Raw genomic sequence first — 25279 nt, 5'->3', positions numbered from 1 at the left:
GCCCACAGAAGTAGCAGGGGGGAAATTTGAATCTCAGGGTTGACATTCAAATTTCCCCCGCTACTTCTGTGGGTGTGGCTTGGTGGGTGTGACGAAGCCACACCCACCAAGCTACACCCACAGAACCGATAGAAAAGTTTGGCCAAGTCTTCTAGCATTCAACCTGGCTGTTTCTCGCCAATGTTTGCTTTGTGTATGAGCTCAAGAAGGAGTGAGAAGGAGGGGAAGAGTCAGTCAATGGTGCGATTTACCGGTTCTCCAAGCTGTGCATAATCGCCACCACCGGTTCTATGGAACCTGCTGAATTTCAACCCTGATTGAAACGATCATAAATAGATGGTGGCTGCTAAGTGCCCAATTCACAATCACATGCAGTGGTTGTAAATGTGATGATTGGCTGTAAGTCACTTGTTTCAGCTTTGTTGTAACTTCAAACAGATGGTAAGTGAATGGTCATATGTGGAGGACTTCCTGTACTTTTTTTAAAAAAGCAGAATCAAGACCACAACAGTATACTTGTGTCCCCCTCTCTGCAATACAATCTCCTTAGGGAATTTGGGAGATGAACTTCTATTTTTACCCCATCTAGAAGTCCAGTAGTTTTTTTTAAACTTGCCTTCATATGAATCTGCTACACCAATGGTCCATGCAGGAATGTTACCACTTTCAAAATGTCTTGAGCTTGCCACTTCAGGTAGAAGGCAAAATTATTATGGTTGAAATAAATCTGTGGTTTTGTTCACATCAGGCTAAATGGTCATTGACGATCTCATGAATCAATGGATGATGCAAGTGTGCGAATGATGGTTTGATGTGTGGATGAATTCAGCTAATTCTGTATGTTCCAAATACAGTGATACCTTGTCTTACGAACTTAATTAGTTCCGGGACGAGGTTCGTAAGGTGAAAAGTCCATAAGACGAAACAATGTTTCCCATAGGAATCAATGGAAAAGCGATTAATGCGTGCAAGCCCAAAACTCACCCCTTTTGCCAGCCGAAGTGCCTGTTTTTATGCTGCTGTGATTCCCGAGGCTCCCCTCCCTGGGAAACCCCACCTCCGGACTTCCGTGTTTTTGCGATGCTGCAGGGGAATCCCAGCAGTGCAAAAACGGGCGCTTTGCTGGCAACGGAAGTCCAGATGTGGGGTTTCCCAGGGAGGGAAGCCTTCGGCTGGCAACGGAAGTCCAGAGGCAGGGCATCCCAGCAGCGGCAACTTGGGTTCATAAGGTGAAAATAGTTCAGAAGAAGAGGCAAAAAAATCTTAAACCCCAGGTTTGTATCTCGAAAATTCTTATGACAAGGGGTTCGTAAGACGAGATATCGCTGTTTACTATGAATATAAGTTTATGGTTGGACTACCGGGGGGGGGGGGGGGGCTGCTAGCTGGAACGCTAAATTGGGCTCACCGCTGCGGCTCATGAATGCTAGCAGGGCCAACATGATTTTGCTTCTGCACCTGTGGAGGTATCAAAATTGCACATGGAGCCACAAGTGTGCCCGTATTTCAGCATGTGCGGAAGCCAAAAAAACTTCACCGAAACACATTACTCAAGTATTCTACAATGAATGATTGTAGAACGATACAATGATACAAGAGACCTAGAATGTTTGTTTCAATAACATCAAAGTTTTATTTATGGTAAATAAAATATATTTTCAACTGGCCAACGAGTTACACCAAGCAATCTTTCCAGACTTTTAAAATCATAAGCTGCAATAGCACTTAGGCTTATATACTGCTTTAGAGTGCTTTGCGGCCCTCTCTAAGCAGTTTACAATCAGTCTATTGCCCCCAACAATCTGGTCTCAACAGCTTCTTTTATTTAACAGTAGAAAACATTAATACACAAATCACCATTCACTCTTTTGTCACTCCAAACCATTACGAAATCATGTCCTGAAAAGGTCTAGCCTATACAGATCCCCAAATAATGTCAGTTAAGAGATAATTGATCTCACAAGGCATCAACTTTGAGACCTTCATCAGTATACTGAGCTGCAGTTTAGATTGTATCTTGCAGATACTTGAAGCATCAAGATGTTGTGAATTAGCTTACTGTTGTTCGGGGAAAGCATGAAAATGTATCCTTGGGGGGGCAGGCAGGGGTTCCAACATACCACCGCTATTGGTGCTGATGTGCATGCAACTCCGCGTGACCAGCAGGGGGCGCATGCATGTGACGGGTGCACGTATGCGTCGGAGCGAGATTTGGTTTCTGCACATGTGCAGGAAGCAAATCTTGCGAGAAGATGCACGGGCGCGCAAGGGCTTGGCTCCTCGTGCATGCACGCGCATGTGTGTGTCCTCGCAAGATTTTGCTTCCTGCGCATGCACAGAAGCCAAATCTTCCCGAATGAGTGCGCCCGCCCACTGGTCACGCACGCACAGATCCATTTCAGCTACCAGTGTACTGCCCCCACAATGCTGCTTGAAGAGAAAAAACCAGCACGGTTGATCTTCTTCACGAAAGAAATGTTCGCACTGTGCCTTTGATGGTTCCTCTGCATATAGGGCATTTCCTAAGGGAAGGGGCGCATTCTTTGCAAACAACCAAATGGCCACAGGGGATGAAGACAATGGACACTTCCTTGTCCATGCAGACTTTGCATGTTCTCTCCTCTTGCAACCGTCTCAGTTGTTCCTCCATAGGTAGACCTGCAATTAAAGATTCTTTATTATCTATACAAAAATAACATTTTGAACTATCCCTCCCTTCCTTGCCATTTGCAACCCTTTCTCTTCCTAAATCCATGAATTTATAAAGGAAAGCGCAGTGGGGGGGGGGGGGGTTGTTAATAAGTTTATGCACTATTTATTTATTTTTATTTAGTTAGTTAGTTATTTAATTCGACTTCTATGGCCAATCCCGAAGGACTCAGGGCAGCTTACAATAACAATATCAATAAAAAGAAGTTGAATATACATTTATTTATTGAATACTTAATAATTTTTATTGTGTTTCCTTTCCATACCTTAGTATGATCCTTAATTACTTTAAATATAGGAAATAATTAAATAGTATGTTTTTAGCCATGTTTTAATCACTTTAATCATTATCTAGAACTGAACTTTTATAGCAATTATCTTATTTATTGGATTTTATTTATTGGATTTGTATGCCACCCCTCTCCGTAGACTCGGGGCGGCATACAAATCCACTGAACCTTGTGGGTTCAGTGCAAAACCTTAAAATGTTACTATGCTCTTTAACAAATAATCATTTGGCCTTTTTGGTGGCTATTCAAATAATGTGACTTAATCAGCTGAAAAGAATCCAAGCACCTATTTGAAAGCTTATCTTGGTCAGCAAGCCACTCCTACCCAGTCACATGATGTTTAAGCCACCCTGGTCACATGATTGTCAAGCCACTCCCACCTGGTCACATGGCCAGCAAGTCACTCCTTCCCAGTCACATGGCCATCAAGCCACGCCCACAGTGGCAGTAAAATTTTTGGCAGCCCATCACTCCATGTGTCCCAGGATAATGTTGCGGGATCCAATCTGGGTCATTCACCAGGACCAGAGATTCTGAGCTTTTGGGTTCTTGTTGGAGCCCATCTCCTCAGAGAACTACTCTCTCATCAGAATGTGCCACTGACTGACCCAGATTGGATCCTATCACTAATTTATGTTGAGACTCTCCAGAAGAAAGGAAGAATACTCTATTTCAGGCCCTAAGATTTTCCAGTCCATGTGCATCCATCTCACCAAATTAAATTTCGAAACACTCATAATTAATATTAACCCAGATTAGTTTTATAAACATCCGTAACTACTATTATGAGCTACTTCATCATAACCTGTACTTAAAAACATTGCAATCCTTATATTCCAAATGCCATTTGTGTCTATTTAGTAAATTGTTTACCTGAAACATCTTCCGTTGGAATGTATGTCATATTCTCCTCCACTACAGAAAATAAGTTAAATATTGTTAGATCAAGTAACAAATTACTTCAGATTCATTATAATGCAGATAAACTCTAGCCCACCCTGCTTAACAATTATTAGCTGTTGTGGTTAGCTCTGGCCCAGCTCCTGCCCCAAGGACTGTGGATGTGGGGGAGACATCCACATGCTGCAGGCCTGTTTCCCCGCCCCCAGTGGAATCTGCTGATGAAGGCTCCTCTGACCAAGAAGACATGAGTGACAGTGAGGAGGAGAGTGGCAGACAGCTCAGAAGGAGATCAATTATCTAGCTCCTCTTTGGATTCAGAACAAAAGTTAATGATACAGCCATGCATGCAGAGAGCGATGCATAGGCAACAACAACTGAGAGATTATTATCAAAGAAAATGAGGCCACCTGTGGTTGGGTGGGGCTGTGGTAATTAGTGAGGCTGCTATAAATAGCAGCCTGTGGGTTTGGCCATTGTGGAGGATTATCTGATCCTTGTGTTTCATGCCTGCTTTGCTGACTTTGACCTTTGTGTGCTGATTTTTCCCCGCTTTGAAACTAAACCAGGGCAAAGTGTGTTTCACTTTGTGAAAGAAGAAGGACTGTGAATTGCCTCACAGCTGCAAGCTAAGTATCACAGAACTGATAAGGGACTTGTACAAATTACCAGTTTGTTTGGAGACCAGTGCTCTTTGCTATATCAAAAGAGTGCTCCGTTTATTTGCATTTTCGGTATAAAGAACATTGTTTTGAATTGTCAAACGTGTGTGTGTCTGAAATTGTATCTGTGCATTTTCGGGAGGATTCTACCAGAGAGCTCGACAGAACATTAGCATAAAAGCAAATTGCTTTTGGGAAGTCTAATCAACAGAATTTCCCCTGCGTTATCTACTTCATAAAAGAGGGGAAAAACTGTTTGTAACTCTTGTGGAAAACTCATAAATCCGGATTTACAGTAGACTAGGGTTATCACTTCTCAAGAAAATGACAATTCAAAGCATTTTTCTAAGAAACTCACCAAATAAATCCTTATACAACGCAGGATCACTCTCCTGTAAACAATTTCTGAATATGTCTGCTGCAGAACTTCCTTTCACCAAGATGGTATCGACCAGCTCCCTGGCTTGCAAAGAGGTCTGGGTTTTTTGTTTGATAACTTGGTATTCCTGGTCACTTATTACTTTGGAACTTAATAAACTTTCCAGGATAGGAAGCGTACGTGTCAAGCGCTGAAACAATGCCATTCGATTCTTTCTGATTAAAGCCAGATCTGAAATATAATAAATGAAAAGATGAGACAGGGCAAACCTTTCTATTAGCAGTTTTAGCAGAAAATCTGAGTAAAAGTGGACATTTCCCAGATTCTGAACTCATCCAGAAGAAGGGCATAATGGGGGCATCATGAATATAATGCAGTATTTCTTTTTTTTAACCTCATAAAAACATACTTTTCCAGATTCACAAAACCCAACATATCTACCGCCTTTGTTGAAAGGAACTTTTTAACACCGTTTTAAAATTCAACCTCCAATTAGATGACTCCTACAATGGCACATAAACTAGCATAATTTAATATGTTGGTGAAACCAACAGATAGAATTGGCATGATCAATATATTATATACCGTGTTTTATTGGAGTAACACCTACACACACACCCAAAAAAGAGGGTTGTAATGTTGGGCTGTCTTATACACCAAATAAAGCCATTTTTTGCCTCCCGCAACCCTGCCCCATGCATCCAATTTTTGCAAAAAACAGGCGGTGCAAAGGGTTTGGGAAGTTGGCAGAGTGCTCCTGGGGACTGGGGAGGGTGATGTGTGTGGGATTTGGGAGGCAGAAAATGGGTCCATTTTTCACGAAAACAATTCCGTTTTTGTCCTCCCCAGCCCCCAAGAGCACTCTGCAGATCTCCCAAACCCTCTATGTGCCCTGATTTCACGAAAACAGGGCATGAAGAGGCTTTGGGAGGACTGCAGAGTGCTCCTGGGTGCTGGGAAAGGCAATTCCTGTTTACCTCTAACAATAATTTTCCATTTTTTATACAAATTCAATAGTTTCACCACCCTCCCACATAGCTAATAACCCTATTTTGGCTCCCATGCACGCAAACAATACAGCCATTGTTGTAATGCCCTAAGTTGGCTTGAGAAGTTATTTTGCCCTTTGTTATATGAGAAACTGCCTTGTATTCAGTCATCACAAAACTATAGCAACTATGTTGTCAACAGGTTCTATTATATGCATACCGGTTAGAAAACTGACAGCATTTATACTAACCAGGCTAAGCCCTTTAAAAGCTCTGGGAGGTTTTTTTCCCCTCTCTGCCCTAACATCTTGGAAAAAGAACCAATAGAATATAGGTGGAAGGTTTCACAAATGCTACTTCTTTTGGTGAGTCACAATGGTAACAAACATGTCCAGGCAGCTATTAAGATTTACAGGATAAAGCCGTCAGATACCTTAGTTATGGCATGCAGGTTTGTAAATACAGTAACAGGATCCCTTTGAAAATAAGGCAAAGTTCTTAAGAAGACTTTTTACATTTGCTCCAGGGTGCCTGCACATTGCTAAGCTTGGAATTTGATCTGATCTCTATTGAAGCTCATCTAAATATTTAGAATAGAATACCAGAGTTGGAAGGGACCTTGGAGGTCTTCTAGTCCAACCCCCTGCTTAGGCAGGAAACCCTACAATATTTCATACAAATGGTAATCCAATCTCTTCTTAAAAACTTCCAGTGTTGGAGCATTTCCTATTTCTGGAGGCAAGTTGTTCCCTTAATTGTTCTACTGTCTAGCTGTCAGGAAGTTTCTCCTTAGTTCTAAGTTACTTCTCTCCTTGATTAGTTTCCACCCATTGCTCCTTGTCTGCCCTCAGATGTTTGGAAAATAGCTCGACTTCCTCTTCTTTGTGGCAACCCCTGAGTTATTGGAACACTGCTGTCATGTCTCTCCTTCTTTCCATTAAACTAGACAAAATCAATTTTAGCAACCATTTTTATATGTTTTAACCTCCAGTCCTCTTAATCATCTTTGTTGCTCTTCTCTGCACTCTTTTTTAGATTTAACAGATTGGCTTAATCTATTTTGAGGGTCTTCTACCTACCCTGGCCACATCTAATAATGGGAATAACTTTGAATGAAAATAGGCGTTGATTGCTTACCTGAACGCCTCTTCTCGTACGGTGAGCGGGTACAGCAGTCACATGGGGTTGCTCATGTCCAATCCGGTGGAACTGAGCCTAGTGTTAAAAAAGCTTGCCGGATCCGCCCCTTCCCCAGAATTCGCGAATCCATAGACTAGGCTCAGCTGTGAAGCTCTGTAGTGTTCAACTCTTATTGTTAGAGGAAAAAAGGATTATAGAAAGGTAAGGAAGACACATACAAGGGCGGGAAGTGACTGCTGTACCCGCTCACCGTACGAGAAGAGGCGTTCAGGTAAGCAATCAACGCCTATTCTCCGTACTGAAGGAGCGGGTCCAGCAGTCACATGGGACATACCCAATAGATGGTCCCTAGGGTGGGATTAGATTGCTATCGTGTGAGATAACGGATTGGAGTACCCTTCTGCCGAAGGCAGCGTCCGCTGAAGCGTAAGCATCAATCTTGTAGTGCCTGATGAAGGAATTTGGCGAGGCCCAAGTGGCTGCTTTGCAGACCTCCTCCAACGGGGCTTGAGTCGCCCAAGCGGCCGAGGTGGCTGCGCTTCTGGTGGAATGCGCTGTGATGTTCCTTGGAACTGAGAGGGAGGCCGATTCATAGGCCTTAGATATAGTCCCTCTGATCCAACGGCCTATTACTGTTGAAGACACTTTGGTCCCCATGACTCTGGGGTGATAGGCTATAAACAGTGCTTCTGACCTCCGAAAGGGTCCTGTGCGTTGGATATAGATTCTCAGCGCTCTAATAAGATCCAGAGTGTGCCATCTAATTGCCAATGGATGGTCTCGTTGGAGGCAGAAGGAAGGTAGGACAATATCCTGAGTTCTGTGGAACATGGAACTGACCTTGGGTAATAAGGTAGGGTCCAGTCGCAAGACTACCTTGTCCTGATGGAACTGACAAAGGTCCTGCCTGATTGAGAGGGCAGCCAGCTCCGAAATGCGTCGAGCAGAGGTAATAGCCACCAGGAATGCTACCTTAAAGGATAAGTACCTTAGGGACGCTGATTTTAGGGGTTCGTATGGTGCCTGCGTGAGGGAATGGAGAACCCGAGGCAAATCCCAAGATGGATACCTGTGGACCTTGGAAGGTCTGAGGTTGGCTATGCCCTTGAGAAATTCCTGAACCTCTGGAAAGGATCGGAGAGGCTGTCTGCGGGGGCCCCCTAGGACAGATGAAATGGCTGCCAGATGACGCCGGAGGGTGCTGGTAGAAAGTCCTTTATGGAAGCCTTGCATAAGGAAGGAGATGATTCTGTGTATGGGAATGCACAGAGGGGAGAGGCCTTCCTGTAGGCACCACTGGTGAAACTTGGACCACGTGTGGTCGTAGATTCGATTGGTCGAACTCCTTCTGGCCCTTAAAATGACCTCCGCTGTATCGGGGTCATGACCACGCAGTTCTAAGTCTCTCCTGATAACAGCCAGGCGGTGAGGTGGAACCACTCCGGGTCTGGATGGAATGAGGCCCCCTGCCGCAGCATATCCCCCGAAACGGGGAGTCGCCAGGGGTCCTGAACGGACAGCTGTTGGAGATCCGCGAACCAGGGTCGGCGGGGCCAATGAGGGGCGATTAAGATCAATCGGGCCCTCTCGGTGAGGACCTTGTGAATCACGTCCGGGAGAATTGGAATTGGAGGAAAAGCGTAAAGTAGGCCTGGCGGCCATGGGCTCCGGAGGGCATTGATTGCTTCCGCTCCCGGGGATGGAAATCTGGAAAAGAAGCGAGGGAGTTGGGCGTTCGCATTGGTCGCGAAGAGATCCAGAATAGGTAGGCCGAATCTGAGGCAGATCTGATGGAACAGGTCCTGATGGAGGTTCCACTCTCCTGGGTCTATCGTTGCTCGAGATAGCCAATCCGCCTGGACGTTGAGGCTCCCTGAGATGTGGTCGGCTAGGAGCGACCGAAGATGTTTTTCCGCCCAAAGGCCTAACTTGAGGGCCTCCCTCATGAGAGCCTTGGATCTCGTGCCCCCCTGTCTGCAGATATGGCTTTTTGTGGCAATGTTGTCGGTGAGAATGAGAACGTGCCGGTTGGGAATGCGAGGAGAGAAATGTTTCAGAGCCAGAGAAACGGCTCTTAATTCTAGCCAATTGATTGGCCTGGAAGCTTCCTCCGGGGACCACGTGCCCTGGGCTATCATCCCCTGGGCGTGGGCGCCCCATCCCGATAGACTGGCATCTGTGGTGATGACAAATTGATCCGGGCACCTGAACGGGGATCCTTTGTCCATGGCCGGAGACTTCCACCACTTGAAGGATCTGCGAACACTTGGTGGAATGACAATGCGACGATTTGAGTTGCTGTGCCCCGATCTCTGAAAGGGTAATAGGAGCCACTGAAGTTCCCTAGCATGAAGGCGAGCCCAGGGAATGATGCCTATGCATGACACCATCTTCCCCAAAAGGGAAGACAGAGTTACTATGGATACTAAAGTTTTGGATAAAATGTTGGAAATTAACTCCCCTATACTGAATTTTCTCTCGGGAGAGAGAAAAACCTGGGAGGATTCTGAATTAATAATGGAACCCAGGTGTAAAATGGATGTGGAAGGTTGGAGATGACTTTTATCAAAGTTGATGGAAAATCCATGGTCCTGAAGGACTGACATGGTGACAGACAGGTCTGAAATCACTTTCTCTAGGGAGTTCCCATGAATCAAAATATCATCAAGATAACATAAAATGTGGATGGGAGACGCCCGGATATAGGCCGCCAGGGACCCCAAGAGCTTTGTAAAGACCCGAGGGGCCGAGGAAAGGCCAAATGGCATTGCCCTATACTGGAAATGCCTACCTTGAAAGGAGAAACGTAAAAACTTTCTGTGGCACTTGGCTATAGGAATGTGAAGGTAGGCCTCAGTGAGGTCTAAAGAGACCATGAAATCTCCCGTGTGGATGGCGGCCAAAATAGAAGATAAGGAGTGCATCTTAAACTTCCTATATTTGATGAATAGGTTCAGCTTCTTTAAATCCAAAATAGCTCTCCAACCTCCGGAGGACTTTGGCACCATAAATAGGATGGAGTAAAATCCTAGGCCCTTCTGACCGGAAGGGACCGGTTGAATGGCTCTGATTGACAATAAATGAGAAATGGCCTCCTCCATACGGTTACAATCTGAGGATGACCTGGGAGAAGGGCAGGAAATAAAACGTTTCGGGGGAGGAGAAACAAATTCTAACAGAAGGCCTGTTTGAACGGTGTCAATGACCCAGGGGTCCTTGGAGGTGAGACGCCAATTAGAGGCGAAATGGGCTAGGCGACCCCCTATGGGAATTGAGGAAAAATTACCATCTAGGTTTTTTTGAAGCCCTGTTAGAGGACGCTCCCCTTTGGAAGCGAAAACCTCTGCCCCTGGAGTTCCTACCTTGGGAACGAAAGCGGGGGGAATACTGACCTGGAGATCTCTGATAGGAAGCCGCTTGATCTGGCTGGCGCCCTGGGCGACGAAAGGACTGCATTTTGGTAGCCTTTTTGGTGGTTGGGCCCAAGACTTTCTTCTTGTCCGTGGTTTCCGTGAGGAGTGGATCCAGAAGATCACCGAAAAGAAGATCGCGCTTTAAGGGACCCTGGGATAACTGCCACTTCTGGCGTACTCCCGCTTGCCAAGGGCGAATCCATAGGAGTCTTCTTGCCGTTGTAGAAGCTGCAATAGACTTAGCAGAAAATCTAGTAGATTGCAAGGTGGCATCAGCCACGTACTGGGCAGCTGCAAAGACCTTGTTGAAGTCTTGTTGACCTCTCAAGTCATCGGGAGGAATATGCTGTTGTAGTTGGCGAAGCCACAGAAGCATGGCTCTGGAGAAAAAGGAAGCTGCTGCAGAACTTTTAATGGCCCAGGAATCTGCGGTGAATCCTCTTTTGAGCATTTGTTCAATCCGCTTGTCCTCTGGGCGGAGGACTTCCTCTGCTTCGCCTGGCACAGCCGCTGCCGAGTGAAGGATCTTGACAGGTTCATCCGGTTTAGGAAAGGAGAGGAGCTCTTCATAGGAAGAGGAAAGTTTGTACAATTTTCTGTCCTTGGTGGAGGGATTAAGGCCAGAGGCTGGGAAATCCCACTGTTTAAGTAAGGCATCTTTAAACAATTTAGGCATAGGAATTACCTCGTTATCCTCCTGTTCCTCTGTGAAGTAAGGTAAGTTCTCCTCCGGGGGATCAGTGGAAGTAGAGGCTTGTTTCTCCTGGGCCGCTAATCCCGTAGAAATTCTAGCTTTGAGGAGGAGAGATTTGAACAATTGAGAAGGAAAAATAGTAATTGGAGAAGGAACCTTTATTTGGGATTCCTCATCATCTGAGAGGCCTTGAAAGGGATCCTCATCATCCTCCAAATCCTCATATTCGTCCTGAGAGGAATCTGAATCCTCCTGAATAGGAGCTCTAACCGCTGGGGAGGAACCCAAGGGGCGGGAGGGACGAGGAGGAGGAGGAAGTACGGAAAGCTCATTGATGGAGGAGAGTTTGGCATCAATGGCCTTGGACAACACAGAAAAAAATAGATTGGAACTCAGGAGGTAAACTAGAAATATCAGCAGGAATGGCAGAAGAATCCCTAAAGGCCTGGGAGGATCCTGGCTGGGGGGAATCTTCAATAATATCTGGTTCCTCTGGACCTATGCCCCATAGATTAGGTTGGGGTCTGTCTAGGTTAGGCTCATCCAGAGATAACACAGGGACCCCAGAAGGAGGTAGACTAGAAGCCTCTGGGGGGTCTTGACTACTGAGTACTTGGGCCTGTACTTTCAAACGTTTTGCTGATTTATCATGGATTCTTTGTAGGGCTAGGTCCCTTCTCTTCTCGGCCCTGGTGACCTTGGTCGAGGGGCGGGCCCCTGGAGAAGAGGAGGAAGAGGCCTGGGGGATACTAGTAATTTCATCGCCTGTAGGCCTGGCCTCTCTGGGACCTTTAGTTGTGCCTCTCTTGGGAAAAGTAGCCATAGTCTGACAATTAACAGAAGACAAGGCTGAGCCAATAACTGAATAATTAAGGAGAAGAATTTCAAGTACTTCCCAAGAGGAATGGATCCTGCTTCGAGGCCTCGAAGCTGCTGAGACTTGAGGGCAATCTGGGCAAACCCAGAGTTCGTGTCCCCAGATCCAGCGGGGCCCAGCCTCCCTAAACTTTTTAATTAAGTAAACCAAGGCACTCTGGTTGGAGGCTTAGCCGGTGGAGAATTAAGCCTGGGCGTCCCAAGGCCCGCTCCGGGATCCACGCGGTGGACTGAGGCCTACGCGGCTGGCAGAAGGCCAACACGAGAGGCCTAAATTTAAAAATGGGCGCGAAGGCCTTCGCGCCGAAAAATCGCTCCGAGATAGGATTTTTAAAGGGGAAGCGATCGACTAAGTCCAGGAGACTAGAAAGGCGTCTCACTCCGCAGGAGGTATATTAAAGCCCTTTAATCATATTACAATAATGAATAAATAAATCAATACTTGCACCGAGACCTCCAGGCCAAAGGATTAAAGGAATCCACAAGCGGCCGCGGGAATCGTACACGGCAAAACCGCCGGGGGAAAACGAAACCGCAACTTCTCCAAAGGAAAAAAGCCGAGCCTCAAACGGCTGGCGCTATCCGTGCAAGTAAATAATAATGGTAAAACAATTCTTACTACTTTTGAAGGAAAAGATCGAAGGGAAGGTGTTAGAATGTTGAACGAGCTATCACAATACAACCGCAGGATATGCGAACTGAGCGAATTCTGGGGAAGGGGCGGATCCGGCAAGCTTTTTTAACACTAGGCTCAGTTCCACCGGATTGGACATGAGCAACCCCATGTGACTGCTGGACCCGCTCCTTCAGTACGGAGAATGTGGTCTCTCGTTATCAGAGTTCATTAGACTTTGAAAACGCCCCATCCAAGATGAAAAAAGGGGGGTCTTTGACTCAAGCAGCAAAATTCATCAAAATGAAATTCTGAAACTTTTTATGTACCTGAGGTTACTTTTTCTGATGGATCCTCCTTCTCATCTTCCTTCTTCTCCTCTTGTGCACTAAGAAGGTCAGACACAAGATCATTTGCTGTTCTGTAATTTTCCCCCGTTGTTAAGATTTTACTCTGAATGGTTTGTTTGACTAGTTTTCTGCTAAATCCCATCTCCAAAACAGCTTCCACCATAGGTGTTTTCATTATGATGGCATCTTCTGGGGTATTTTCACCAGGTTCAAAACGGATAACTATTCCAAGAGAAACATTCTAGCATTATTTCTCAAAATATCAAAGTATTTTACTGGGTTCAAAATAGTTAAAAAACAAGGCAGATGAAAAAGAATCACTTCTCTACATGCTCCCACATCTAAGATATTGCAAAACCAAGATGTTTCCTTAAAAAAACAAGATCATATTCCTAAGAAATATGAAAAATACATATTTTAGCTACATTCTTCAAAAACAGAATGTGAATATATGAAGATGCCATGTCTTGAGTCAAGCCTTCGGTCAATTTAGTTTGCTATTCCCTATTCTCTCTCTGACTCATATCAGCTTCGTTAGTCCCACTGCTTGAAAAAGTCATAATTAGACAATAATGCCTCAAATTCAGGCCTTGTATACACCATTGAATTATGCCACTTGCTTTTAGGTTTAAATTTAGCTTCTTCAACAGATCTTTTATTCTAGAAGAAATATTGGCAACTCATAGTAATTAAGAAATATATATATATAATCATATTCACCACCAGAGGGCTTTGGTGATTTAAAAAAGGTCTATTGGGATTTTAAGCAAGCAGTTAAAACAGGATAATTTTCATTTATGTTTATAGGGCAACTTGATTTTATTGCAAAATTATATGTTTCTGATTAAGTTTAAATTTGAATGGTCAGCTTCAGGGATGTTTGATTTATAAACCATGACAAAATCTCTTACTAACAATAACAAAACTGCTACAGACCATCAAGGATAAATGTGTGCTACATTTCCATGCCTATTTTATAACTGCTATCAAACTTCTGATAAGAGCCAGTTTGGCATGGTTGTTACAATGAAGGAGTGGGCTATAAAAATCAGAAGATCTGACATTATAGTCCTGCCTTGGCACAAAAACAGCTGGGTAAGCCTGGGTTAGTTATTCTATCTTGGCCTTAAGAAGGAGGCAATGGAAAACAGTCTGAAAAACTCTAGGGAGGTAATCAACCCAAAGACACAAAATAAACAAATCAAAACACTTACTTGGTACTTCTGTATTTTCCTCTACAGGTGTATCTGCAGTGGATAACAACTACAACACAAAAAACAAAAAAAACACACAGATTTTTAGAAGGAAATATTTGCTTTGTAAAAGGATCCACTGTTCACAAAAAGTTTGCTAACAGTAATACATTTATCCAATCATTCTCAATAAGATTCTGCCAAATCGATTGAGGCTGCAACATTTTGAGAATTGTCCACAGATTATAATCCCAAATTATCTGGGTGCCACTAATTTTTGGGGAACTGGTGAATCTTCACCTTAAATATCTGCATGTACAGTGATCCCTCGATTAGCACGGTCTCGATTAGCGCGAAACGCTGCAACGCGGTTTTTCAAAAAATATTAATTAAAAAAATAAAATATTAAAAAATAAGTCCACGCTAGTTCTCTCTCTCTTTCTCTCCCTGTTGCCGGCGTGGTATATGAGAGAGAAAGAGAGAGGCAGAGGTCGGTCGCATTACCGGGAGGTGGAGGCGGCGTGGGGACGCTGGGTGCCGGGGACACCGAGGAGGGGGTGGACGTGGCCTCTCAGCTGCAGAGGCGGAGGCAACGGCGGAGTCCGGCGCTGGGGCCATGCGGGGCCGCTCATCCAGGGGGGCGTAGACTGGCAAGTCGCCCTCCTTTCTCTTTCTTTCTCTCTCTTATACCACACCGGTAACAGGGAGAGAAAGAGAGAGAGCGGAGGGCACCTTGCCGGTCCACGCCCCCCTAGATGAGCGGCTCCGCATGGCCCCAGCGCTGCCCAGGCAAAGGGGAAACCCCAAGATCGCTTGCCGCTTGCCGTATTGCAGCGAAGGAGGCGAAGCAAGGCTCCAAGCTGCAATACGGCAAGCGGCAAGTGATCTTGGGGTTTCCCCTTTGCCTGGGCGGCGGGAAGACCAAGGGAAGGTTCCTTCAGCCGCCCAACACCTGATCCGCTCCGCAGCGCGGCAACGGGGAAACCCCATCTTCGGTTCCTCGCTGCTTCCGCGCTGCGGAGCAGATCAGCTGTTGGGCGGCTGAAGGAACCTTCCCTTGGTCTTCCCCGCCGCCCACACGCAAACTCCACCATCTGCGCATGTGCGGAAATGAAATAAATGGTGCACATGCGCAGATGGTGGTTTTTACTTCCGCATCCAGTATAACGCGGAAATCGGTTACCGCGGGAGGTCTTGGAACGTAACCCCCGCGCTAACCGAGAGATCACTGTACTTTGATTAAAATGCCATGCTACACTGCATGACATCCTAGCTCATTATGTACAGTGTTGCCATGTTTGTGTAATAATGTGCTAAATCAATGTGTGTTTGTGTAATAATGGGCTCTGAATTATGATCATAAGTCATGCTAGTCTATTAAGCAGGTCACCATGCAACAGAAATAAAACACCAGTTCCAGCCCCCCAAAAAACCCCAACAAAAACCATAAATCAGTCATGTGGCCACAGGATGCTGCAAACAGCTGTAAATGCAGAGCAGTTGCCAAGCAACCAAATGCAGTCATGTGACTGTGAGGGTGGGGTGGGAGGAGTCCATCAGAATTTTGAATCTGGGTTGTAATAACCCTGGGGAGGTCCATCATAAACTTCAAACAATTGCTAAGAGATCAGTTGCAACTAAAATGCTACTTTTACTGCTTATCCACAACAGTCAACACAGCTCATGCCTGTTATTTATCCAATTTTATATAACTTTTTTACAGGCTGTGATTTGGCAGCATATTTATAGCCTTTAATGGCTCAATCACCATCACTGGTCTAGGAGCAGACTGTTTTCTCATTATAATGCTTTATCTGCGGGACCATCTTCTGCCGCACGAATCCCAGGGACCAATCAGGTCCCAGAGTTGGCCTTCTCCGGATCCCATCGAATAAACAATGGCGTTTGACAGGACCCAGGGGAAGAGCCTTCTCTGTGGCAGCCCCAGCCCTCTGGAATCAACTCCCCCCAGAGATTCAAATTGCCCCCACTCTTCCCGCCTTCCGCAAGATGAAGACTTATCTATGTCGCCAGGCATGGGGGGACTAACTGTCTCTTCCCCCACCACCACCTTTTTTCTGACTATAATACATGAGAATGGTGTGATTGTGCAGTAACGATTGTTTTTAATATTCATGGGTTTTAAATTTAATCTAATATTGGATTTGTACTCTGTATATTGTATTATTGTTGTTGTGAGCCGCCCCAAGTCTTCAGAGAGGGGCTGCATACAAATCTAATAAAACTTAATCTTTTTTTCACAGCCTCTATGGTTTCGGTTAGAGCCTGAAACAAATGGATTGCACTGTTCTTTTACAAAATCACAGTGTGGTGTCCTTGCTAGAGACAATATTAATAAAGGGGCTGTAAGTCTAAACCTCCTACCTCAAAGTACTGCCTGCCTGCCAAAGCTCACCCTATCCTTGTAAATACAGTCTGATCAGATAAAGTTCAAGGTAGCATTCAGTTATGAAAACAGATTAATTCTCTCAACAAATGGGTTTACTGCAAATGAAAAAGCACATCATGCTATAACTGAAAATGCAACAGTACTTGCATACCTGTTGAAGAAGATGGGGATATCTTGCTTGAACTTGGCGGACAAATTCGTGACCCTTCCTATAAATCAGATATTCACAACTAAAAGAAAAGCATAAGCAAGCATAAGTTTTAATATCCAGCATATCTGCTCTTTTAAGAATATTTATTAGCCACAATGCGCTTATTGGGCCAAAGGTATGTTTATTAAATAATACAGTAGTACCTCGTGATACGAACCCCTCGTCATACGAACTTTTCGAGATACGAACCCAGGGTTCGGGAAATTTTTGCCTCTTCTTACGAACTTTTTTCGCCTTACAAACCCGCCGCCCAAACGCCGAACCCGGAAGTTCGGCAAAAGTCCACGTTTCGGCCAGCCAGGAAGGACGTCTCCGTGCCGTCAAAGCTCCGCCCATGGATTTCCCTATTGGGATTCCCCACTTCCATTTGAGCCTCCCGACCGGCCAACAGCTCCGCGCTCTTCTGCAAAGGTGAAAGCCGGGCGGCGGCGCTTCTCGGCATTCTCCCGAACCCGAACGCCGAACTTCCAGATTCAACGTTCAGAATGTCAAGAAGCCCCCCTGGCTGTTTCAAAAGGTGACAGCTGGGCAGCGGGGCTTCTTGGCAGCCTCCCGAACCCGAACTTTTGCCGAACTTCCGGGTTCAGCAATCGGGAGAACGCTGAGAAGCGCCCGGCTGTTTCAAAAGGTGACAGCCGGGGGGCGGCGCCCAGTGGAGCACCGTTTTTGAATTATTATTTTTTGCTTGCAAGCATTAATTGGTTTTACATTGTTTCCTATGAGAAACATTGTTTCGTCTTACGAACTTTTCGCCTTACGAACCTCCTCCTGGAACCAATTAAGTTCGTAAGACGAGGTATTACTGTACACTGAAACATTATAGTTAAGCATTAAATATAGTCAAGCTGTCAAAAACAGAATTAGATTTGAAAAACTTTATTACCCATTCAACACTGAATCAAAACCAATGAATCCCCTCTATGAGGCAGGTAATAAGTATATAGTAGTCTTCATTTTATATTCAATTTATATCCTGTTTATTACATCTCAAAATAATCCCAAAATTATTAGTGCTTCACTACAAATGGAATCTTTATTAGATACAATTGTATTAGAAAATCAAGAACTGAATTTTTGTAGAAACCCTATCTTAAGGGCTGTTTGGCCCAAAGCCTTAGAATGTAAGCCAAAATTTAATTCATATCTAAGGTTTTGCTCAACCCCATGGGCCAAAATGAGTTATTTATTCCATTCCCTGGATTAAAATCACTTTTAAAAAAATCTAACTTCAGTTATTCAGAATGCAATCCAATCACTGCAATACTTGATTAGAACTTAGGTAAAACAGCTTTGTTAAATACTTTAGTATCTACTGTTCTTTAAAAACGAGCCTTGGTGGCGCAGTGGTTAGAGTGCAGTACTGCAAGCTGCTTCTGCTGACTGCTGGCTGTAGTTCGCCAGTTCAAATCTCACCAGGTTTCAAGGTTGACTCAGCCTTCCATCCTTCCAAAGTGGGTAAAATGAGGACCCAGATTGTTGAGTGATATGCTGACTCTGTAAACCGCTTAGAGAGGGCTGTAAGCGGTATAACAAGTCTTAAATGCTATTGCTATTGTTAAAAATGTAAATATTGTTTAACCCAACAGAACTTTTGAAAATAGCTTCTGAAACAGCTAGGGTAAGAATGAATCTTGAATCATTATCTTGCTTTCCACAGCAGCTAAGAATATGCTCCAAGCAAGCAGACAACATTTCTCTCTGTGTGTTTTTATTATGGCTCTGCAAATACACACAAAAACTGTGTATGAACAACCTCTTTTCAAGTAAATAATGCAACTATACATTTTTCTCCAACAATATATGGCGACTGTATCTGGGTGACTGGATGAAAAATGTGCAACTACATCTCAATGGATTTTCAGACAATTCTGGTAATCTTAAAGTTTAGTTCTACGCAAGATATGACAGCTAATAATTCTATGTGTTCTCCAAAACTTTAGATTCGTTTCTTGAATCTCAACAAATAGATCTCACCAAGGAATCCTTTCCAGAGAAACAGTTCTACTTTCAATAGGACAAGAGTATTATAATAACCTCTTTGTTATTACATTGGAGGAAAAATTGAAGAATACCTTGGAAACCACTTAGCATGTTCCACCCATGGGTCATCCCCAGTCTCCCAGCACCTGAGTCCACCATCGCAACAGAAGCACTTGACATCATCATTGCGACCTGAACAACAAACATTTCATCAAGTTATTACAGAGAAAGGCAAACAGTGAATTTAAACTGTTGGGAAAAAAAATCAGATTAAATCCAAAACCATAAAAGAACATATTCTTACCCACGTAATAGAAACCAGCATCTGCCAGTTGCTGTGGACGAACCGGAACGGTAACTGGCCAGTTTTGGAAGGTTCTGAAACGGCCTTTGTAGTTTTCCATGTCCAAATTAAAGGCGGTCACGTTGTTCTGAATTTGCTCCACAAAAGGACAGTTTGGAAAATGCCTTTGATGTTCTGATACAGCATTGTCTTTTGGTTCCCAATTACTCAACTGACCACCGCAGGCAAAACAAGCCACCCTGTCTGAAGGCCCTACGTAATAAAACCCGGCTTTGGCTAAAGAAGAAGGGGACATAAACGCCAGGGGCCATGCCTTGAAAGTGAGCAACCTGCTTTCTTCTGTGTTCATTGAGGGGTTGAAAACCTTTGGTCTCAAGTGGGACAGATCCTCTAGGGGTGCAGATGTCACTGGATTGTGAGGGAAACTGGAAAAGCTCCCACTGTAATACCCAACTTGACCCAAACTCAAGGTTTGCATTGACGCATGCGAAATGTTAAGTCCAGAGATAGCTGGAGGGGAAAAGGCAGAACGGAACGAGGATCCAAGGTTAGTCACTGAAGTCAGACTCTGGACAAAACTGCAACTGGGGTAGAGCTGTTTATGCTTCTCCAGGGCACTGTCGCCTTTTTTCCAGTTATCCAACATTAAGCCACAATTGTAACATTTCACTTTGTCTTTCACACCAGTGTAATAGAAACCAGCTCGAGCAAGACTCCTTTCAGATATTGGTACATTCGATGGAAAAGTGGAGTATGTAGACATCCTGTAGAGTTCGCACGACAAGTCATACTTAAGCTCTTTCATCTCTGCGTCATTCTTCAGTTTTGGCCGAAAAGAGTCAATAACATTCATGATGAAGATAAAACAGGAGAAGAGTAAAGGACGAGTCTGAAGTTTGGGAGATAATTTTGTGCAATTCTTATCAACTTCCAGGCCATAATAAAATAAAAGCTGAAAGTTAACATTACATGCAATCCTTATTTTCTTTTTTTATTATTTCAATTTAGTAGTTCCTTTTTGCCAGGGTAATTTGGTCCATTTCAAAATCGAGACTTTTAAAAAATATGGTAGTTCCTTTTTCTTCTATAATTACACATTACTAAAATGAGGGAGGAGCGTATTTAAAATAAGGGACGTTTTGAAGAAACAATTAAGGCTTGGCTTCTAAGTTAATACACATGGGATCTCTGTCCCAATGAATCTCAATTCTTCCCAAATGAAATAATAGAGGAATATTTTTTAAACTTTTATTTCTCAAAGAGCAAGGTCAAAATAATGCATCTAAGAGGGACTATCTGTGTGGTACTACAGAAAAGCCAACTTAAATCAAATGCACATCTTTGAAAACCTCTCCTTACAATAAGAAACCATTTTTTTCTTATCAATATGCCATTTCACTCTGTAATACTTCACAAAAAAGTCTATCCTGACACTTATCAGTGAAATGTGATCAAAAGAATTTTGGTCACCAAAACTCTTCAACAGGCTTGGACATTTGTCTTTTTTTAATAATCTCACAACTATAGTGAATTTTCAGTCAGGCTTCAATATTATTATTATTAAAGGATTACTAAATTTAATACGTTTATGGAGTCGAACCCAAAACAGCAGTTTAAATATATTAATCAAAATATCATTGCAGATAATGTTTGATAAGTGGGTGCAGCTACCCTGCATAGTGGCAAAAACCAATTTGAATATGCAAAAAATTATCTCCCAAACTTCAGACTCTAGTCCTTTCAGGGGGCTTAAGCAGCCATAATGTAGTATGGTAATCACAAGGAGAAATGTTTACAAAAGGACAAAAAAATATGTTTTTTTCAGGTTAGTGAAACCTGCATGAAAAGAAAAACACATAAGCTCCTTTAAGCGACAATTAACTTTGTATATAAACTGTTATAAATAATGCATATATAAAGTTTAAACTTTATTCCATGATTATGTTTTTAGATTAAAAGTTTTAAAACTTGGGGTTCATCAGTCACAAAAAGACCAAAAGTGCACACACAATATCTTACTGTATCTATATAAATCATCAATTTATAGATGAGTGACTCAACCTTTGCAAATTCAAATATTCCAGAGTTCAACTTCTAAAACTCAAAATTGACTATATAGCTTGGAACAAGCCCCAACACTCTTTAGTACCTCAAACTAATACTTAAAATTTCCCCTAGATAAAAACGTCAACTCTACTGTGCATTTTAGCTGCCACTAGAAAGTAACATCTGTCTTTTTTTTTTCTATGTTACAAAAATAACCCTGGATTTCCAACCTCCTTAACATAAAGTTGCTATAGTAAACAGAAAAAGATCTATTTTAGGACCAGATCATTTAGTGCAGGGATGGGCAACAATGTCAACTTCAAGACCTGTGGACTTCAACTCCCAGAATTCCCGAGTCCATAGTTGTCATGGTTGCTTACTCCTGATCTAGTGGTTTCCAAACATTTACACCTCTAATAATAAGGCCTGAAGAAACATTGTCCATGGGGTCGCAATGGGTCGGACACGACTTTGCAACTAATAACAAGAACATCTCTTTGTTGCAGTCAGTGTGGCTAATACCAGTTGATGTAACTACAGTCAAAAACACTTAGATCTATAATCAGATGAGCTATTCTTGACTCCTCAAAAAGAAATTGTAGAAATCTGCTTAGACAATTTTTGATCACTGTTATGGCAAGAACCACTTTAATGTGGCATACACACACATGTATATGTCTGATCCCTTTTGTCTAATCATAGAAACACTAGTGAATATGCATACCTTATTTAGAAATGAGGTGGGAAAGAATGGTTTCATGGAGAGAAGCCAAGTTTTAAAAGGTAAATATACTTTAGGATATAAATGTAAATGAGTTTCAGGCAAGTTAATAATTTATTAAACTTTTATGTCAACTCCCAACAAGGAATTTATAAGAGATCCAAAATAGGTGTAACCCAACTCAGAAACCAGCAATTCTGGGTGATCTGGCAGTGCAAGACATTTAGAAGTATAAAGAGATTTACAAATGGAAAACCTATTAAGAAACTATTAAGGACTGGAGCTGGAAAATGAAGAATGGATAAAACTATTTTCCAAAAGCTCCTAAAATAATGTATCCATCTTCTATCAAGCTGTTATCTCTTTACTACCCAACGACTAATCATAATTAACATTGTGTACAACTGCAATGGCCTAATATTAATTTAAGATACTCAATGGGAAGCAAAGGATGAAGAGTAGTTGTTATTATTATTATTATTAGACTTGTATCATAACAAATTCATCTGGAGATCAGATGGATATCCAAAGCACCAGGATAACTGAGATGGGGAAACTTCTAAAGTCTGTCTTTGTTGTAATTAGAGATCCTTTGTGCTTTCTGAGCTTGGCTGCAGATTTTTCATTATCCAGCTAGGTAGCAGTAATTATGTTATCCAGTTTGGGTAATGAAACATCTGGAAGAGAACAACCAAGCTCAGAGAGCACAAGGGACTCCCCATTTCAACCCTGAGCTACCAATACTCTCCTTCCATCAGTACTATTATAATTAAATGTGTGGAATGACTGTTAGGAAACAAATATAATTAAATTACAAGGACTGTATAAAAGTAGACACAGATTACCATCAAGTGAAGCCATCTGCTATATATCTTGTTCATATCTAGCCAATTTTTGTTAAAATCACAGTAGTAGCCTTAAATAGATCATGGACATGACATCATGGGTGAAATTCAGCAAGTTCTGAAAAACCAGTAGTGGAAATTTTGAGTAGTTCGGAGAACCAGCAAATACCACATCTGGCTGGCCTCAGAGTAGGGTGGGAATGGAAATTTTGCAATATCCTTCCCCCAGAAGTGGGGAGGGAATGGAGATTTTGCAGTATGCTTTCCCTGGAGTGGGATGGGAATGGAGATTTTGCAGTATCTTTCTCCTGCCATACCCACCGAGCCACGCCCACAGAAGCAGTAGGGAAATTTTTTTGAATTTCACCCGATGGACATGATCAAAAGCAGTAAATGTTTACACATCTTTAGTCAATTGCACTTAATTCCAATAATTCATCTGAATCCAGTAACCCTGGGCACTGAGAATTACCCACAAGTTATTCCTTCATTTCATTAGAAAATTCATCTTCTAATCTTACAGGATCAGGATAACATTTGAACCTCACTTTTCTAGCTCCAAAGAAAGATATAAGCAATATTGTTGTCCTAATAATTCCAGCCAACTTCATTTTAAAAAATTATATTCAGGAAAAACCCTGATAAGCTCCCTAAGAAGCTTATCAGTAAGGACAGACTTATTTCTAAGAAAGACCCAGAGACTTCAATATCCTCAGATAGCCTTCCCAACATGAATCTATCCAAATATATCTGAGTGTAACCCCAATAATTTATTCCCAGGCAACTGGGAACTGTGGAAAATCCACCCTGACCCAACTAAAGGTCATTAGATTGGTTTTGGTCAATTCATTACATTTTCAGATCCAGTATAATCTTAAAAGCATATAAGGTTGACTCAGCCTTCCATCCTTCCAAGGTCGGTAAAATGAGGACCCCAATTGTTTGGGGCAATATGCTTACTGTCTGTAAACTGCTTAGAGAGCATTATATAAGTCTAAATGCTAGTGCTATATAATCGTCCAGAATCTGGATCATAATGTTTCATAATTTGGAATTATAGGGAAGTGAGAATGACCAAATGATTTCAGCTTTTTTCATTCAGCATCTGTTACCAGCATATGTATACTGTACTATATACCAGGGGTGGGCAATTAATTTATAATTATAATATAATTATAATATATATAATTTTTTGGGGGGGGGAACCTTGCTGATCTCTGCGTGGGTTGGAGAGGGTTGAGCCTTGGGGGAAAGAAGACCACAGGGAAATCTCAGGGCTCTTGGAGCCAATCCAAGTCCTCTGAGAGGGGCAGCATACAAATCTATTATTATATATAACTTTTCTAGAGAAGAACCGGGTGTTCAAGATATAATATATAATTATATATATTTAATATAATATATAATTATAATTTATAATTATAATATAATTAACTCAGTTCTACCCCATAATATGCAGTATTGGGTAGAACTGAGTTAATTATATTATTCCGGCCCTCTAAAACCATCCCAATTTGTCATGCGGCCCTATGGCAAAATTAATTGCCCACCCCTGGTCCAGGTGTTGTTGGAGTGCAGCTTTCGGGATTCTTCACCACTGGATCTACTGAGGAAAGCTACCATTCCACCCTACCCAAAAAAGGCAAAAAAATAAGGTTAAAGCCGCCTTTTGAATCAGGCTTCACTTCTGACCACTGCACAGATGCACCCTTTATTATTTGATAAAGGGGCTGGTGAGGGCAAAACCTGTCCATCAATTGTCTTCTTCCAGATGTAGCCTTGAGATTTCCTGGTGGTCTTCTTTCCCCAAGGCTCAACCCTCTCCAACCCGGGGGGATCAGCAAGGTCCCCCTCCCTCAAAAAAAAAAAAGCAAAGGCAGCGCCAAGTCTCAAGAGGCGGGGTTCACAACTTCCCCCTTGTTTGGCAACGGCAACTTACACAACTCTTACGCAATTAAAAAGTTCAAGGCTTTTTTTTTAATTTTTTCCCCTCCATAATTTCCATATATACTTCCATGCATATCACAAGTCACAACAAAACATACATGAATTATACATTTTCTACCCGGATCTATCATAAATCAATATCCTATTGTTTCCACCTTAAAGGCTTTTAAGGCGTAACCAGAAAATGGGTCATCAAGTCAGTGTCAAAACAGCAGTTTACACACACACACACAAACACACACAGTGTATAGAAACACACAGGTACACACAAACATACACACAAAGCACCCCAATATATCAGCTCCCCAGCCCCCTCCCCTCGCGAGACAACGTGTCCATAGAGACGCCACCCCAGCAAACACCGCCCACGCCCTCCTCCCTACCCCCCACCACGCGTGCGCAGCCCCCACTTACCGCCGCAACCGCCGGTTAGTCTTCAAGCAAAAAGGTAGCGCAAACTTTATATATACATGTACACCGTCGCGGAGGAGGGCGGGCTGGGTGGGGGGAAGGGAGGGGGAGGGGGAAAGGATCCGCAAAGACCGTCAAACGGCCGAAGCTTAACTGAAGCCCCGCCCCCTGTGGAAACTTCCCACCCTCTTTGAAA

At 43.0% G+C, this 25279-nt stretch overlaps 1 protein-coding gene across 2 annotated transcripts; it reads right to left on the bottom strand.

Moving 5' to 3' along the window:
• Positions 1–1609: 1609 nt before the first annotated feature.
• LOC139166305 (inhibitor of apoptosis protein-like) lies at positions 1610–25279 on the bottom strand. 2 transcript variants are annotated; one of them, XM_070749669.1, is made up of 9 exons: positions 25087–25279; positions 19114–20002; positions 18902–19001; positions 16770–16848; positions 14230–14278; positions 12995–13237; positions 4920–5171; positions 3873–3914; positions 1610–2658 (listed from the first exon to the last, which is right to left on the bottom strand). In XM_070749669.1, exons 2-9 carry the CDS (start codon positions 19964–19966, stop codon positions 2465–2467), a joined length of 1812 nt encoding a protein of 603 aa, XP_070605770.1. In that variant the 5' UTR covers positions 19967–20002; positions 25087–25279; the 3' UTR covers positions 1610–2464. The 2 variants fall into 2 exon arrangements, with proteins under 2 accessions (XP_070605770.1, XP_070605769.1); XM_070749668.1 differs by having other exon boundaries at positions 19114–20949; positions 25087–25252.

This window comes from Erythrolamprus reginae, chromosome 4 (assembly GCF_031021105.1).
Source record: "Erythrolamprus reginae isolate rEryReg1 chromosome 4, rEryReg1.hap1, whole genome shotgun sequence".
NCBI classification, from domain to species: domain Eukaryota; kingdom Metazoa; phylum Chordata; class Lepidosauria; order Squamata; family Dipsadidae; genus Erythrolamprus; species Erythrolamprus reginae.
This window is presented reverse-complemented; position numbering and strand designations above follow the sequence as displayed.